The sequence below is a fragment of the Hemitrygon akajei genome, chromosome 14 (genome assembly GCF_048418815.1).
Source record: "Hemitrygon akajei chromosome 14, sHemAka1.3, whole genome shotgun sequence".
In the NCBI taxonomy this organism is placed as follows: Eukaryota; Metazoa; Chordata; class Chondrichthyes; order Myliobatiformes; family Dasyatidae; genus Hemitrygon; species Hemitrygon akajei.
The window spans coordinates 108,715,040-108,729,910 of record NC_133137.1 but is presented as its reverse complement, the minus strand read 5'-3'; the positions used below and the strand labels follow the sequence as shown (position 1 = coordinate 108,729,910).

The window sequence follows — 14,871 nt, the reverse complement described above, 5'->3', positions numbered from 1 at the left end:
TAACCCAGTATGTTAACAACAACTTCAACCTCTGACTGTAAGAGTAGTTGTCCCATTTCAACCAGTAAAGCTGAAACAGGAGACACCCTTATTGCATCACAACACACTCTTAAAGCCTGTGCTTGTAGCACATCCAAACATTTTAAGTTTGAAGATGACGCTGATCCATAAGTCACACAGCCATATTTGAGATGAGAGAAGTGAGAACAAAAGTGTGTTTTAAATTGTAGAGAGGGGGGACAGTACTAGCAAGAAAAAAAGGAATGTCCCTGATTAGGTGGAGACCAAGGTTGTCCATGTGACATAACCACTACTGGTGCCATCTAAGCAAGGGCAATGGATGTTTGTTGACTATAGCTGATCTAATTGGAGCAGTGATAAATGAACACAGTTAAGGAGAAAACAATCACAGTCATAATTCTCCTGTTCATGAAGCAAATCCTGGAAATGGCTCAAAAAAGACCACATGAGATCTAGGTTAAGCAACACACACAAAATGCTGGTGAAATGCAGCAGACCAGGCAGCATCTATAGGAAGAAGTACAGTTGATGTTTTGGGCCGAGACCCTTCATCAGTACAGTTGACGTTTCGGGCCCAGACGCTTCGTCAGGACTGATGAAGGGTCTTGGCCCGAAACATCGACTGTACTTTTTCCTATAGATGCTGCCTGGCCTGCTGCATTCCACCAGCATTTTGTGTGTGTTGCTTGAATTTCCAGCATCTGCAGATTTCCTCATGTTTGAGATCTAGGTTAAGTTAATTATTAATCTGCAATGCTTCCATCGATTTCCTGGAAACACTAACATAGGCCTTGAATATAAAAAAGACAGTTAATATTTTAGTAGACCTAATGACCTCATTCAGTAGCGTGTGTGTGTGGCCTCTATCGGTCGTGGTCGACCATGGGTACTGCGCCCCTGGTAGTCACTGAAGTGAAGCTGGAGTGGCCTCTCCAGGGCGCAAGCCAGGGCAGAGTGATATGGAGATCCGTCTGTTGCCCATGCAGTGGGACCACCCTCTCCATGCTGATGAACGACGAAAGGATTCGGAACAAGAAGGCAGCGGGAGACCACCTAAGGATTTCCAGCGGGAAGACATTTTGAGTTCTCAGTGGAAGAGGGAGGCCAGTCTGTGCAGGCACGTGACGTCAGCCAGTTAAGTGCGAACAGTTTAAAAAGAGCAAGGAATCTGCTGAAGTTTTTGATTTGGAACAAGAAGGCAGCGGGAGAGCACCTAAGGATTTCCAGTGGGAAGACATTTTGAGTTCTCGGGGGAAGAGAGAGGCCAGACTGCGCAGGCGCATGATGTCAGCCAGTTGAGTGCGAACAATTTAAAAAGAAGGCAGCCATATCCAGTGGGCAGCGTTGGGAGCGGGCAGTGGAGTGAGAGGCAGCAGAGTGAAAGGGCTTTGGCTCCATGGGCTTCGGCGGTAACGGGACAAGGTGAGGCAGTTGTTGATTACAAAAGGAGGTAGTATGTGTGTGAGGCCAGTTTTTTGCGGTCGGTGTCAGATGTGGGAGGTCCTGGAGTCTCCCGGCATACCGGATGGCCACATCTGCACCCAGTGCATCGAGATGCAACTCCTAAAGGACCATGTTAGGGAACTGGAGCTGCAGCTTGATGATCTTTGTCTGCTCAGGGAGAGTGAGGAGGTGATAGAGAGGAGTTATAGACAGGTGGTCACTCCGGGGCCATGGGGGACAGAGCAATGGGTCACAGTCAGGAGAGAGAAGGGGAAGAGTCAGGTACTAGAGAGTACCTGTGATAGGGGACTCTATAGTCAGGAGTTCAGACAGGTGATTCTGTGGATGCAGGAAAGAAACTCAGATGGTAGTTTGCCTCCCAGGTGCCAGGGTCTGGGATGTTTCTGATCACGTCCAAGATATCCTGTGGTGGGAGGGAGAACAGCTAGAGGTTGTGGTACATATTGGTACCAATGACATAGGTAGGAAAAGGAAAGAGGTCCTGAAAGAAGACTACAGGGAGTTAGGAAGGAAGTTGAAAAGCAGGACCTCAAAGGTAGTAATCTTAGGATTACTGCCTGTGCCATGCGACAGTGAGAATAGGAATAGAATGAGGTGGAGGATAAATGTGTGGCTGAGGGATTCAATTATAAAAGAGGAAATTACGACACTTTTGGATAGCAGTAGAAGGATCAGTCCAAGTCAGCATGGATTTATGAAGGGAAAATCATGCTTGACTAATCTTCTGGAGTTTTTTGAGGATGTAACTATGAAAATGGACAAGGGAGAGCCAGTGGATGTTGTAGTGTACCTGGACTTCCAGAAAGCTTTTGATAAAGTCCCACATAGGAGATTAGTGGGCAAAATTAGGGCACATGGTATTGGGGGCAAAGTACTGACATGGATTGAAAATTGGCTGGCTGACAGGAAACAAAGAGTAGCGATTAACGGTTCCCTTTTGGAATAGCAGGCTGTGACCAGTGGGGTACCGCAAGGTTCGGTGCTGGGACCGCAGCTGTTTACAATATACATTAATGATTTAGATGAAGGGATTAAAAGTAACATTAGCAAATTTGCCGATGACACAAAGCTGGGTGGCAGTGTGAAATGTCAGGAGGATGTTATGAGAATGCAGGGTGACTTGGACAGGTTGGGTGAGTGGGCAAATGTATGGCAGATGCAGTTTAATGTGGATAAATGTGAGGTTATCCACTTTGGTGGCAAGAACAGGAAGGCAGATTACTATCTAAATGGAGTCAAGTTAGGAAAAGGGGAAGTATAACGAGATCTAGGTGTTCTTGTACATCAGTCAATGAAAGCAAGCCTGCAGGTACAGCAGGCAGTGAAGAAGGCTAATGGCATGCTGGTCTTTATAACAAGAGGAATTGAGTATAGGAGTAAAGAGGTCCTTCTGCAGCTGTACAGGGCCCTGGTGAGACCCCACCTGGAGTATTGTATGCAGTTTTGGTCTCCAAATTTGAGGAAGGACATTCTTGCTATTGAAGGAGTGCAGCGTAGGTTCACAAGGTTAATTCCTGGAATGGCGGGACTGTCATATGTTGAAAGATTGGAGCGACTGAGCTTGTATACACTGGAATTTAGAAGGATGAGAGGGGATCTGATTGAAACATATAAGATTATTAAGAGATTGGACACGCTGGAGGCAGGAAGCATGTTCCCGCTGATGGGTGAGTCCAGAACTAGAGGCCACTGTTTAAGAATAAGGGGTAGGCCATTTAGAACAGAGATGCAGAAAAACTTTTTCACCCAGAGAGTGGTGGATATGTGGAATGCTCTGCCGCAGAAGGCAGTGGAGGCCAAGTCTCTGGATGCATTCAAGAGAGAGTTAGATAGAGCTCTTATAGATAGTGGGGTCAAGGGATATGGGGAAAGGGCAGGAACGGGGTACTGATTGTGTATGATCAGCCATGATCACAGTGAATGGCGGTGCTGGCTAGAAGGGCTGAATGGCCTACCCCTGCACCTACTGTCTATTGGAACAGGGGGCGGGGATTCAGATTTCTGGATCATTGGGCCCTCTTTTGGGGTGGGTGTGACCTGTACAAAAAGGACGGGTTGCACTTGAATCCCAGGGGGTCCAATATCCTGGCAGGCAGGTTTGATAGAGCTGTTGGGGAGGGTTTAAACTAGTTTGGCAGGGGGGGTGGGAATCAGAATGTGAGTGCAGGGATTAAGGTAGAAGGACAAGGGCACGATGCTAAGAGTTCTGAGTTGATGAGGAAGGACAGGCAGGGGACAGAACATGATTGTAGCCAGTTAAAGGGATTGAAATGTATCTATTTCAATGCTAGATGTATTGAGAAGAAGGAGGATGAACTTACACCATGGATTAGTACGTGGAACTATAATGTTGTGTCTGTTACTGAAAATTGGTTGGAGGAAGGGCAGGACTGAATGATGCAGGTCCTGGAGTTCAGGTGTTTTAAAAGGAATAGGATGGGAGGTAGAAAAGGAGGGGGGAGTGTCATTGTTGGTCAGGGATAGTATCACGGCTATAGAAAGGGAGGACGCTGCAGAAGGAGTGTCCACAGAGTCAGTCTGGGTGGAAGTCAGAAATAGGAAGGGATCAATCACTGTGCTGGGAGTAGTCTATAGGCCCCCAAATAGCCCTCGGGACACCGAGGAGCAGATAAGCAGGCAGATTTTAGAATGGTGCAGGAAATACAGGGTAGTAGTTATGGGTGATTTCAACTTCCCTCATATTGACTGGCACCTCCTGAGTGCAAGGAGGATAGATAGGGCTGAATTTGTCAGGTGTGTTCAAGAAGGACTCCTGACACAGTATGTGGACCGACCGACGAGAGGAAAGCCTATACTGGATCTAGTTCTGGGTAATGAACCTGGTCAGGTGACAGACCTCTTGGTGGGGGAGCATTTTGATGAGAGTGACCACAACTCCCTTAGCTTCAGCATAGCTATGGAAAGGGATAAAATCAGATGAAATGATAAAGTGCTGAACTGGGGAAGGGCTAACTTTGAAGTGATGAGGCAGGAACTAGCGAGAGTAAATTGGAAACAGATGTTCAGATGTACCACCCTTCGGCTATAACTACCTTTGGATCTACTATGTACTCACTGCATAAACAATAGGATCAGTGCATTGCTTTTGAAGGGCACCATAACATCACTATTACTGCAAATAATCTCCCCTCTCTGTCCCTTTAGTATGTTTTACTTTTCATTGTATCTAATGAATATGTAGGCTACACAGATTTTGATGATGTATTAATGTTTTATATGTTGCATTAATGTACTGTATGTGTCTTGTAAATTTTAGGACTTCACTCTGAACTTTCCTTTTTACCCTGTGATTATTCATAAGAACTGAACAATCTGCTTAACAAGCCTATCATACCTTGGATAAGGTCACAGCTACCCTGTAGATTATTTTTGCCTGAATCTTTGCCTCACATCCTTTAATACTCTCAAGCCAGCATTCCCTTTACCTCAGTCTGTCAATGTTCAATCCTCCCCAGCTTGTATGAAAGGTGCCTTATTTCATTCCCAAATATTGGGTTTTTATTGTGAGGTTGTGTCCTGAAAACCAATACACTGTCGTTTCTCTGTATACAGTAGGTGCAATAAAATCTCTTAATTGTAAACGAGGTTAAATCCTAATTGGCTTTCTCTTTCAAAATAGTTCCCATTCCCAAATGGATGCCCCTTCTCTATCACTTCCCAAAGACTGAGCTCACTGATGTGGGGCCCGCCGCTCTTCTCCATTTTATTCTGAATTTTACTATTCCGTTCGAGTCTCCCGTGGTTTGGAGGAGCTGGTGTTTTGGGAAGGTACACCGCAGTACTCTTCTAAGGTGACATCCTGTAACGTCGAAATTCCAGGGCTTGTATAAACACAAAATTATGGAAGAAAACTGGGAATCTTTGCAACCTTTATCGTTCCCCGTGGACCTGACCTTACCCACTCCTCTCTCATTGCATTGTTAGCTCAGGTCTAGGCACGTCATCAGTCTTGAAGTGGCTGTTGCTGGGACACGGTAATGACCCTGGCGGCTGAGGGGGGCAAAGATCAGTGATCGTCTCGGGAGACGCACTCGGTAGCTGTTATAACTCTTGGCAGCTTTGTGTCCTCTTTCAGCAGCGTACTTAATCCTGAATCCAAGCGACAAGTGTGAGTGAGTGGCTGTTCAAAGATCTGCGATGGAAGCATGCGAGTTTAAAAATAGCTTGCGCGTTTCACACCGACACCTACAGATATCAGTGAAATATCTTTGAATAATTAGTATTTCTTAAAACAAGCAAAACGCCCTCAGAAAGATCTTGATCTACGTAAAACCTGGCTGCTGGAGGATCGAAAGTGAGATGGTTATTTGTGTTGAGAGGTGTTTGACGCGGGCTGGTAGAGAGCAGCAGATCCACAGCAACTCTGTGGAGCTGGAAAAGAGGGACGTATGACATTTGGCTTTCAAGCCGCCCTAAAAAACAAATTTCCTGTCAAAGTCCACAATACACATTGGGAACCCAATCCTCTCCAGTTCAGTGGACTCAACTTTGGCATTCTGCCTTCTGCAGGGCGCGCGGAGTGTAATTACGATGAGCAGAACGGCAGAGGCTTAAGATCGGAAGGAAAAAATGCTAGACCCCTCGGTATCATTCACTGTTTTTGTATCCACCCCACCACTTTAATCTTACTGTCCTTTGCCGACTTCTGTCCAATTTAAAATGTTTGATTTCTAACTCTCCCAGCGCTGATGAAACTCTGTTTCTCCACAAATGCCTACTGACCCACTGAGTGGGTTCCAGTATTTTTGTTCATTTGTATTTTGCATAAATTCTGAAAAAGCTTCAGTCGTTTCCACTTCTCTTCCAAAATTTCTAATTGACTGGAGTACAGTATCTCAACTTCTCCCTTTCAATATTGTTAAGAGAAGCAAAACACAGCCAGAACAAGAATATCCACATCCATGACTATAAACATTTGACCATGATGCCAAGCTGTGAGCTCAGGTCCAATCATTATGCTTTGTTTCTAAATTCACACAGACAGAAAAGTCTACCTAGCTACAATGCCTACTGATCCTTGGGTTGGAACATGGAGACCTCATCGCCCAAGAATGGCGATTGCAGCTATGTATGGTGGCCCAGGCCCCAAGTATCTCCTGCCTGGACACACAGGTCTGTATGTTGCCAGTATCAGTCTTAAGCAGATTTCCTCTTAAGTGTAATACAAAGGATGAGAGACCTGCAGGAGCTCATATAACCCACAGCAATGAACACATGCTCATTCTGAGAATAGGAGCTGAGATATCACCATTTCTTATAATGAGGACTCCATCTGCAAAGCAGTGCAGATCAAACATTAGTTGTAATGACAATTGCAAAGTACACTGGAAACATTGAGGCCCCCTGAATTTTGGGCTATACTGTAGCAGACTGCATGGTAAACAGGAGACCCATGAGCTTAGGGACTGTACAGTAGACAGGAGCCCCATGAGTTAAGGAGCAATTTATATCCCAAGTGAGGATTTTGGACAAGTAAGATGCTTCCGCTCCAGCAGGGATAAATCCACCGCAGTTGGCTGAGAAATCATGTTCCAAAACCTACCAGTGGGGAAATGCACTTTACAAATATTAGTGTAGAATTTCAGGGAGAGGTTAGATGATCTGGATCCGGCTGGAAGCTTGAGACTGGTCAGACCAGGGATAAGGGTAACGGCCAGTTGGAGGTGGCCCAGAAGAGGGTGAGTTGTGATGGTCTGATCCTGGATGACAGTGGGTGACAGATGAGAAAAGGGAGAGGCCAAAGTAGGGGCTGGGGGAGTTAGGAGAAGAAAGGTAAAAGGAACTGAAAGAGGGTAAATGAAGAGTAAGGAGCTGAAATGGAGAAGCATTGAGGGGAATACTGAGTGTACTGTTATATGAGGAAGGCTCATCTAGGAAGACGGGATCAGGGTAGGATAGTAAGAACTATAATATGGACAGTGTCTGCTTGTGTTGATTTATGTGCATGCACTAAGTTTGCACAAGACCTTGCTGTCACATCTGTATGATTCCTGGGTGTGCCAGCTACAGCATTTTAAAACAATTCACACACTGGAATCTGTCACTATCTATCAGAGCTAGATTAGAAGCAAGTTAGAGTTGACCTGAGAGGTTGTGTATAAAAAAGATGACCTTTAGATCAGAATCTGCTCAGTCACCGATTGGCAAAGCCTTCTGCTATTTTGATGGAAGTTGCATTAGCAGATGCCCTGTAATTTTTGGATATAGCAGACAAGGGAATTACATTCTCTTTCTGGTTAAAGACCACTGATTAGGTTTATTTCTTCTCACAGTCTGAGAGTTGTCACTGTACTTCACAAATTCTCCCATGCATTTGTAGAACAGCTGTGGGCTGACACATAAGCATGGAAGTTCACTGTGAATTGTGGATAGGCTCAGCACTAAGTGATCTCCCCTTTTTGATGAAAATCTAATAAAACTGAAAGTTGAGTTCCAATTATACAGCAAAGGTTGAAAGCTTCTAATCTTTTCAGTCTCTTTAACTTTAAGGTTATGTTGGTCATGATGCAACATCATACAGGGCTCCTGCATATTCCTTGGCCCAGCGTCTTCCAGGGTTAAAGGACAGTGGCACACCTGCACCAAAAACTATTCCTGAGAAGATGACTCATCATGGCAAGGAGACTGCCCCCGCATGGACATTGGGTCACCGACCGAGGGACATTGACCCAGGTAGAACACCAGGACCAGGTAAGTGCTGAATGGTCCTTATTGGGCAAGGACAAGTTGACAAAGATCAAGCCAACTGCTCTATAATTGGTTCAGTTCAGGCATCTACATTCTGACTGCCTTTGTATAAAGCTGCAAATACATATCTAAGCATATCCTCACTATAGGAAGGATGTGGAAGCATTGGAAAGGATACAGAGGAGATTTACCAGGATGCTACCTGGTTTAGAGAGTGTGCATTATGATTAGAGATTAAGGGAGCTAGGGCTTTACTCTCTGGAGAGAATGAGAATGAGAGGAAACATGATAGAGGAATACAAGATATTAAGAAGAATGGATAGAGTGGACAGCCAGCGCCTCTTCCCCAGGGCACCACTGCTCAATACAAGAGAACATGGCTTTAAGGTAAGGGGTGGAAAGTTCAAGGGGGGATATTAGAGGAAGGTTTTTTACTCAGAGAGCGGTTGGTGCGTGGAATGCACTGCCTGAGTCAGTGGTGGAGGCAGGTACACTAGTGAAGTTTAAGAGACTACTAGACAGGTATATGGAGGAATTTAAGGTGGAGGGTTATATAGGAGGCTGGGTTTAAGGGTTGGCACAGCATTGGGGGCCGAAGGGCCTGTACTGTGCTGTATTGTTCTATGTTCTATGTTCTATATTGTCTCTTTTCTATTCATGCTCTTTATTTGAAACCTTCCATTTTAACCAGGTTTCTTATCACCTTTATGAAATCTCCTTTGAAGAGAAAGTCCAGGCAGAAAAATGGTTTGGCACAGCTAAGAAAGGCCAAAAGGCCTGTTTCTGTGCTGTGACGTTCTATGGTTCTATCAGTGTACAAACATGTCACCACAGACAATCCTGAGATCCTTTTCTGCGGGTATACTTAGCAAATCTACAGAACAGTAACTGTAAGCTGTAAACATCAGGAACTGTAAACTGTAAACAAATTGAGCAAATGCAGATAATAAATAAATAGCAATAAATAATGAGCATGAAATAACAAGATAAAAGAATCCTTAAATGAATGTGGTTATCTCCTTTTGTTCAAGAGCCTGATGGTTGAGGGGTAGTAACTGTTCTTGAACCTGGTGGTGTGAGGCCTGAGACTCTTGTACCTTCTACCTGATGGCGCAGCGAGAAAAGAGCATGGCCTGGGTGGTGAGGATCTTTGATGATGGATGCTGCTTTTCTACAGCAATGTTTCATGTAGATGTGCTCAATGGTTGGGAGGGTTTTACCCGTGATGTACTGAGCAGAATCCACTACCTTTTGTAGGATTTTCCTCTCAAAGACATTGGTGTTCCCAAACCAGGCTGTAATGCAGCCAGTCAGCACACTTCCCACCACACATCTATGCAAGTTTGCCAAGGTTTTTGATGACGCCGAATCTCTGCAGACTCCTGGGGAAGTAGAGGCACTGTTGTGCTTTTCTGCAATTACATTTATATGATGGGTCCGAATGTTTATATGATGATAATATTGAAGGCATACAGGATGCTTGCTTTCAATAGCCTGGGCAAAAGTTTAAGAAAATGGAGATCATGGTACAACTTGATGAAACTTATATCAACCATGTTGCTTGTGTGCAGCCACATGTTGCTTTGGATGCAGCACTTTGAGTATGAAGAGAGACTGGATAGGCTGGATTTCCTTGGAGTGGAGGAAGCTGAGAGTGAACCTAAATGAGGAAAGCAAAGTTATGAGGGGCATTGATGGAACTAGGATTAGTAATTTTTATCATTAAGCTGTCACATAGACTTAAAAATGTCAGCTGGTTCTTTTGTGAGGGAAGGAACTCTGTCATCCTTACCCAAACAAGTCTGTATTGTACACACAATAGCCACAACATACCTGACTTTTAAATGTCATTTGATGACTTAATTATGTGTAGTAATGATTAATAATCTGTGCAATGCCAGCCATTTTTTGAGAATATATTACAACAATGTTTCATAAGGAGTTCATTTCTGTGCAAAAGTCACAGTTTCTTGAATCTGATTATTGTTAGATTATAATCTTCAGGAAAATAATTAAAACTTAAAAATACAGGCCAGGTCAGGTCTTAGAATTTGATCAAGGTGGTCAATGTGGTAACTACACTCAAAACTATTCTGCTGAAATTCCATGAGAACCATTGAAATGTCAGACATGTTGAAACAATGAGTGTCATATTTGTTTACTAATTTTGATCTGGATAAACAAGAATTACTTCCTGTAGCACCTGAGAAGGACCACAATCTCTATACGTAACATAACTTTGTTAATTGATCCACCTTTCCTTTGTCATGTAACTTGTTTAGATAGCATTTGGATAAAATGCTCTTGGACATTAATTGCTTCAATTAGTTGTTTTAATTACTTTGCTTTAATTTAGTTACTACATTAATTACTCTGGTGTTGATAACCATGGTTCTTCTGTCCAGTGTTAAATTTCTGAAATTCTCTACCCGTCTATTCCCTTTTTAAAAAAAAAGCTTTAATTTTTACAACTATAATCTAGTTTTAATTCAGACACCAAAGCATAAAAAGACTTTGGTATTAATCCCAATATCTTTTTATGCCTTGATGCCTGAAGTTGCATGGAAATACTCAGTGAAGCAGTTTGGAATGTTCTGCCTCATCATTGCAGGTTTATGATAGTCTGTAAGTAACATCCGATAAACAGATATTTACTATGACTCACTTTGCCATTTCTGTTTGTTTCTCTGAGCAGCGAATTACAAGATAGAACAGGCAAATAGATTAGTTCATCGCTCTGGTCCAGCCTACTCTATGGCTTTACGGACAATCGGGTTCAAGGAAAATGATGGCCCAGGTATAGTTATCAGCACTTAAAAACCATCTCCCAATCTGTTGTATTTCACATATGTGGCTGGATGATGCCAATAAGGAAGCCCATTTATTATAATTTGATTGATCATGTGTTAACTCTTAAAGAAATTGTTTCTAACACCCACTGAGGATGGGACCAAGGATCAGCTTATTGGAAATTAAAAAGCACAGAATTTATAAGACTAGTGATAGATCATATTCTTTATATATCTGTTAACAAGATACAATGAGGTTGGTATAGTCCTACCAACCTCAAATTTTGCAGCTCTTGGTTTTTTTTAATGGCCTCCATTCCCCCCCCCCCCCCACCTAGGACCATTCCTTCATTCCTGACGTTCTCTCTCATTAGGACCATTCATAAGAAATAGGAGCAGGAGTAGGCCATCTGGACTGTCGAGCCTGCTTCGCCATTCAATAAGATTATGGCTGATCTGACCATGGTCTCATCTGCACCTACCTGCCTTTTCCCCCTAACCCTTAATTCCCCTACTATGCAAAAATCTATCCAACCTTGCCTTAAATATATTTACTGAGGTAGGCTCCACTGCTTCATTGGACAGAGAATTCCACAGATTCACCAGTGTCAGGGAAAAGCAGTTCCTCCTCATCTCCGTCCTAAATCTATTCCCTGAATCTTGAGGCTATGTTCCCTAGTTCTAGTCTCACCTACCAGTGGGAACAATTTTCCTGCCTCTACCTTACCTATCCCTTTCATAATTTTATATGTTTCTATAAGATCTCCTCTCATTCTTCTGAATTTCAGTGAGTACAGTCCCAAGCAAGTCAATCTCTCCTCATAGTCTAACCCCCTCCTCTCTAGAATCAATTTGATGAACCTCCTCTGCACCACCTCCAAAGCCAGTATATTCTGTCTCAAGTAATGAGACCAGAACTGCATGCAGTACTCCAGGTGTGGCCTCGCCAGTACCCTGTACAGTTGCAGCATAGCCTCCCTGCTCTTAAATTCAATCCCCTGGCAATGAAGGCCAACATTCCATTTGCCTTCTTGATAGCCTGCTGCATCTGCAAACCAACCTTTTGTGATTCATGCACAAGCACTCCCAAGTCCCTCTGCACAGCAGCATGCTTCAATTTTTTACCATTTAAATAATAATCTGCTCTTTCATTTTTCCTTCCAAAGTGGATGACCTCGCATTTACCAACATTGTACTCCATCTCCCAGACCCTTGCCCATTCTCTTAGCCTATCTATATCTCTCTGCAGCCTCTCCGTATCTTCTGCACAATTTGCTTTTCCACTCAATTTAATTTCCCTCAGATTTAGGGATGCCTGCCACTCAGGATCATTACCTTAGTCATGGGATTCCCTCTAACTCAGAATCATTCCTTCAATCCCTTCAAGGTCACTCAGCATTATTTCCTCATTTCCTAGCTCTCTCTTACTCATGGAGTCATAGTGTGATACAGAATGGAGACAGGTGCTTCAGCCATCTGGTCTTTGTCCCTTCATATTAATAGATAGATAGATAGATAGATAAATACTTTATTCATCCCCATGGGGAAATTCAACTTTTTTCCAATGTCCCATACACTTGTTGTAGCAAAACTAATTACATACAATACTTAACTCAGTAAAAAATATGATATGCATCTAAATCACTATCTCAAAAAGCATTAATAATAGCTTTAAAAAAGTTCTTAAGTCCTGGCGGTAGAATTGTAAAGCCTAATGGCATTGGGGAGTATTGACCTCTTCATCCTGTCTGAGGAGCATTGCATCGATAGTAACCTGTCGCTGAAACTGCTTCTCTGTCTCTGGATGGTGCTATGTAGAGGATGTTCAGAGTTATCCATAATTGACCGTAGCCTACTCAGCGCCCTTCGCTCAGCTACCGATGTTAAACTCTCCAGTACTTTGCCCACGACAGAGCCCGCCTTCCTTACCAGCTTATTAAGACGTGAGGCGTCCCTCTTCTTAATGCTTCCTCCCCAACACGCCACCACAAAGAAGAGGGCGCTCTCCACAACTGACCTATAGAACATCTTCAGCATCTCACTACAGACATTGAATGACGCCAACCTTCTAAGGAAGTACAGTCGACTCTGTGCCTTCCTGCACAAAGCATCTGTGTTGGCAGTCCAGTCTAGCTTCTCGTCTAACTGTACTCCCAGATACTTGTAGGTCTTAACCTGCTCCACACATTCTCCATTAATGATCACTGGCTCCATATGAGGCCTAGATCTCCTAAAGTCCACCACCATCTCCTTGGTCTTGGTGATATTGAGACGCAGGTAGTTTGAGTTGCACCATATCACAAAGTCCTGTATCAGTTTCCTATACTCCTCCTCCTGTCCATTCCTGACACACCCCACTATGGCCGTGTCATCAGCGAACTTCTGCACATGGCAGGACTCCGAGTTATATTGGAAGTCTGATGTGTACAGGGTGAACAGGACCGGAGAGATAATCACTTCACTGATCCTAGAACAACATATCATTCAGAATCCCTCACCCAGTACTTGGAGACCCAGTCATTCAGACACATTTTCTCAATCCTGAGGCATCCTGTGCCTCAGACCTAGCCTTTCATTTCCATTCAGCCTGTAACCCACTTAGTCCCTCCCTCCCTGGGCTCCAGCACCAGTCCCCTCAGTCACCCAGAATCACTCCCTCAATCCACCGGCCTCCTATCAATCAAACTCACTTGTCTCAATCAGATTCACTGCTTCTGTCTGAGGACTCCCTGGCAGTCAGGTCTAATACATGGACATAGATGCCCAATTTGGGTTTTGCTAGGACCATTTGGCTTTAGATCTCTTCACAACCTAGATTCAAACATGGAGCAAAAAACTTAATTCAGAAATGAGGTGAGAGCAACTGCCCTTTTCACCAAGGCAGCTTTGACTGAGTCTGGTATCAAAGGGTTATGGTAAAATTGAAGTCACTGGGCAGAAAGACATGATTGGATTTATACCTTATAGAAACACGGTTATGTTTGTTAGTGGTCAATTTTACCAGCCCCAGAATATTGTTATAGGTGTTCCTTGGGGTAATTTGCTAGGTCTAACAGTCTACAGCTCCTTCATCAATGAACTTCCTTGCAAGCTCAGGTCAGAAGTAATGATGTTAGTTGATGATTGTACAATGTTTGATTCCAAGTGCAATTTGTCACAAAATAAACAATTTATATCTACATGCAGTGAAGTTCAGATATTAGCATTAGTGGTATATGTGCCATAGAAGTGCAAGACAATGATTCTGAAGCTAACCATGTATTTGTGATGTTCCCATTGTGTATTCCCATTGTAAGCATCCACTGGCCAACTTTGACCAGCCACATAAATACTGTACTATAAAAGTAGCTTGGTGGCTGGATATCCTGCGGTGAGTTATTTGCCTCCGGACAAGCCAGAGCCTTTCCATCATCTACAAGATACTTGTGTGTAGTTTCACCTGAATGTAGCTTGACACATGCCACCACATATCAGCTGACTTGATTTGTACCCTATCCACCATCTTAAAATTCCTTCTCTGCAGCACCATTATACTTTGGTTGAACTGTGTGCCATTTCTAAAATGCACTGCAATTCGTCACCCTGACTGTTTCAACATCATCTCCCAGTATGTGACCTCCACCACCAAGAAGAACATGAGCTACAGGTTCATGGGTACACTCTCACCTGCAAGTTTACCACCAGGCCATATGTCATCCCAATTTGAAAACAAAACCACATCTCCTCATTGCCACTGGCTTTAAATCCTGGAAATTCTACCTAATAGCAAATGGAGAATCTTCATCTGAAAGATGAATTAATATAAAAAGACCATATTTTAAGTTATTTATTGTTAACTTAATTAACTGTTAGTTGAGTGAAAGATGACAAAAGGATGTTAAGTGGTATT

The 14,871-nt window shown here is 43.4% G+C and overlaps 1 protein-coding gene across 4 annotated transcripts in view; it reads left to right on the top strand.

The window, feature by feature from the left end:
* cimap1b (ciliary microtubule associated protein 1B) overlaps positions 1–14,871 on the top strand; it is a 62,943-nt gene that overhangs the window by 35,195 nt on the left and 12,877 nt on the right. For 2 of the 4 annotated variants that reach the window (XM_073066914.1, XM_073066912.1), the window contains exons 2-4: positions 6,487–6,618; positions 7,996–8,196; positions 10,889–10,990. In XM_073066914.1, the coding sequence (XP_072923015.1) occupies positions 6,510–6,618; positions 7,996–8,196; positions 10,889–10,990 (412 nt within the window). In that variant the 5' untranslated portion in view covers positions 6,487–6,509. Of the gene's footprint in view, positions 1–5,524; positions 5,619–6,486; positions 6,619–7,995; positions 8,197–10,888; positions 10,991–14,871 lie in introns of those variants that run through there. The other 2 variants (XM_073066911.1, XM_073066913.1) reach the window with 2 other exon arrangements.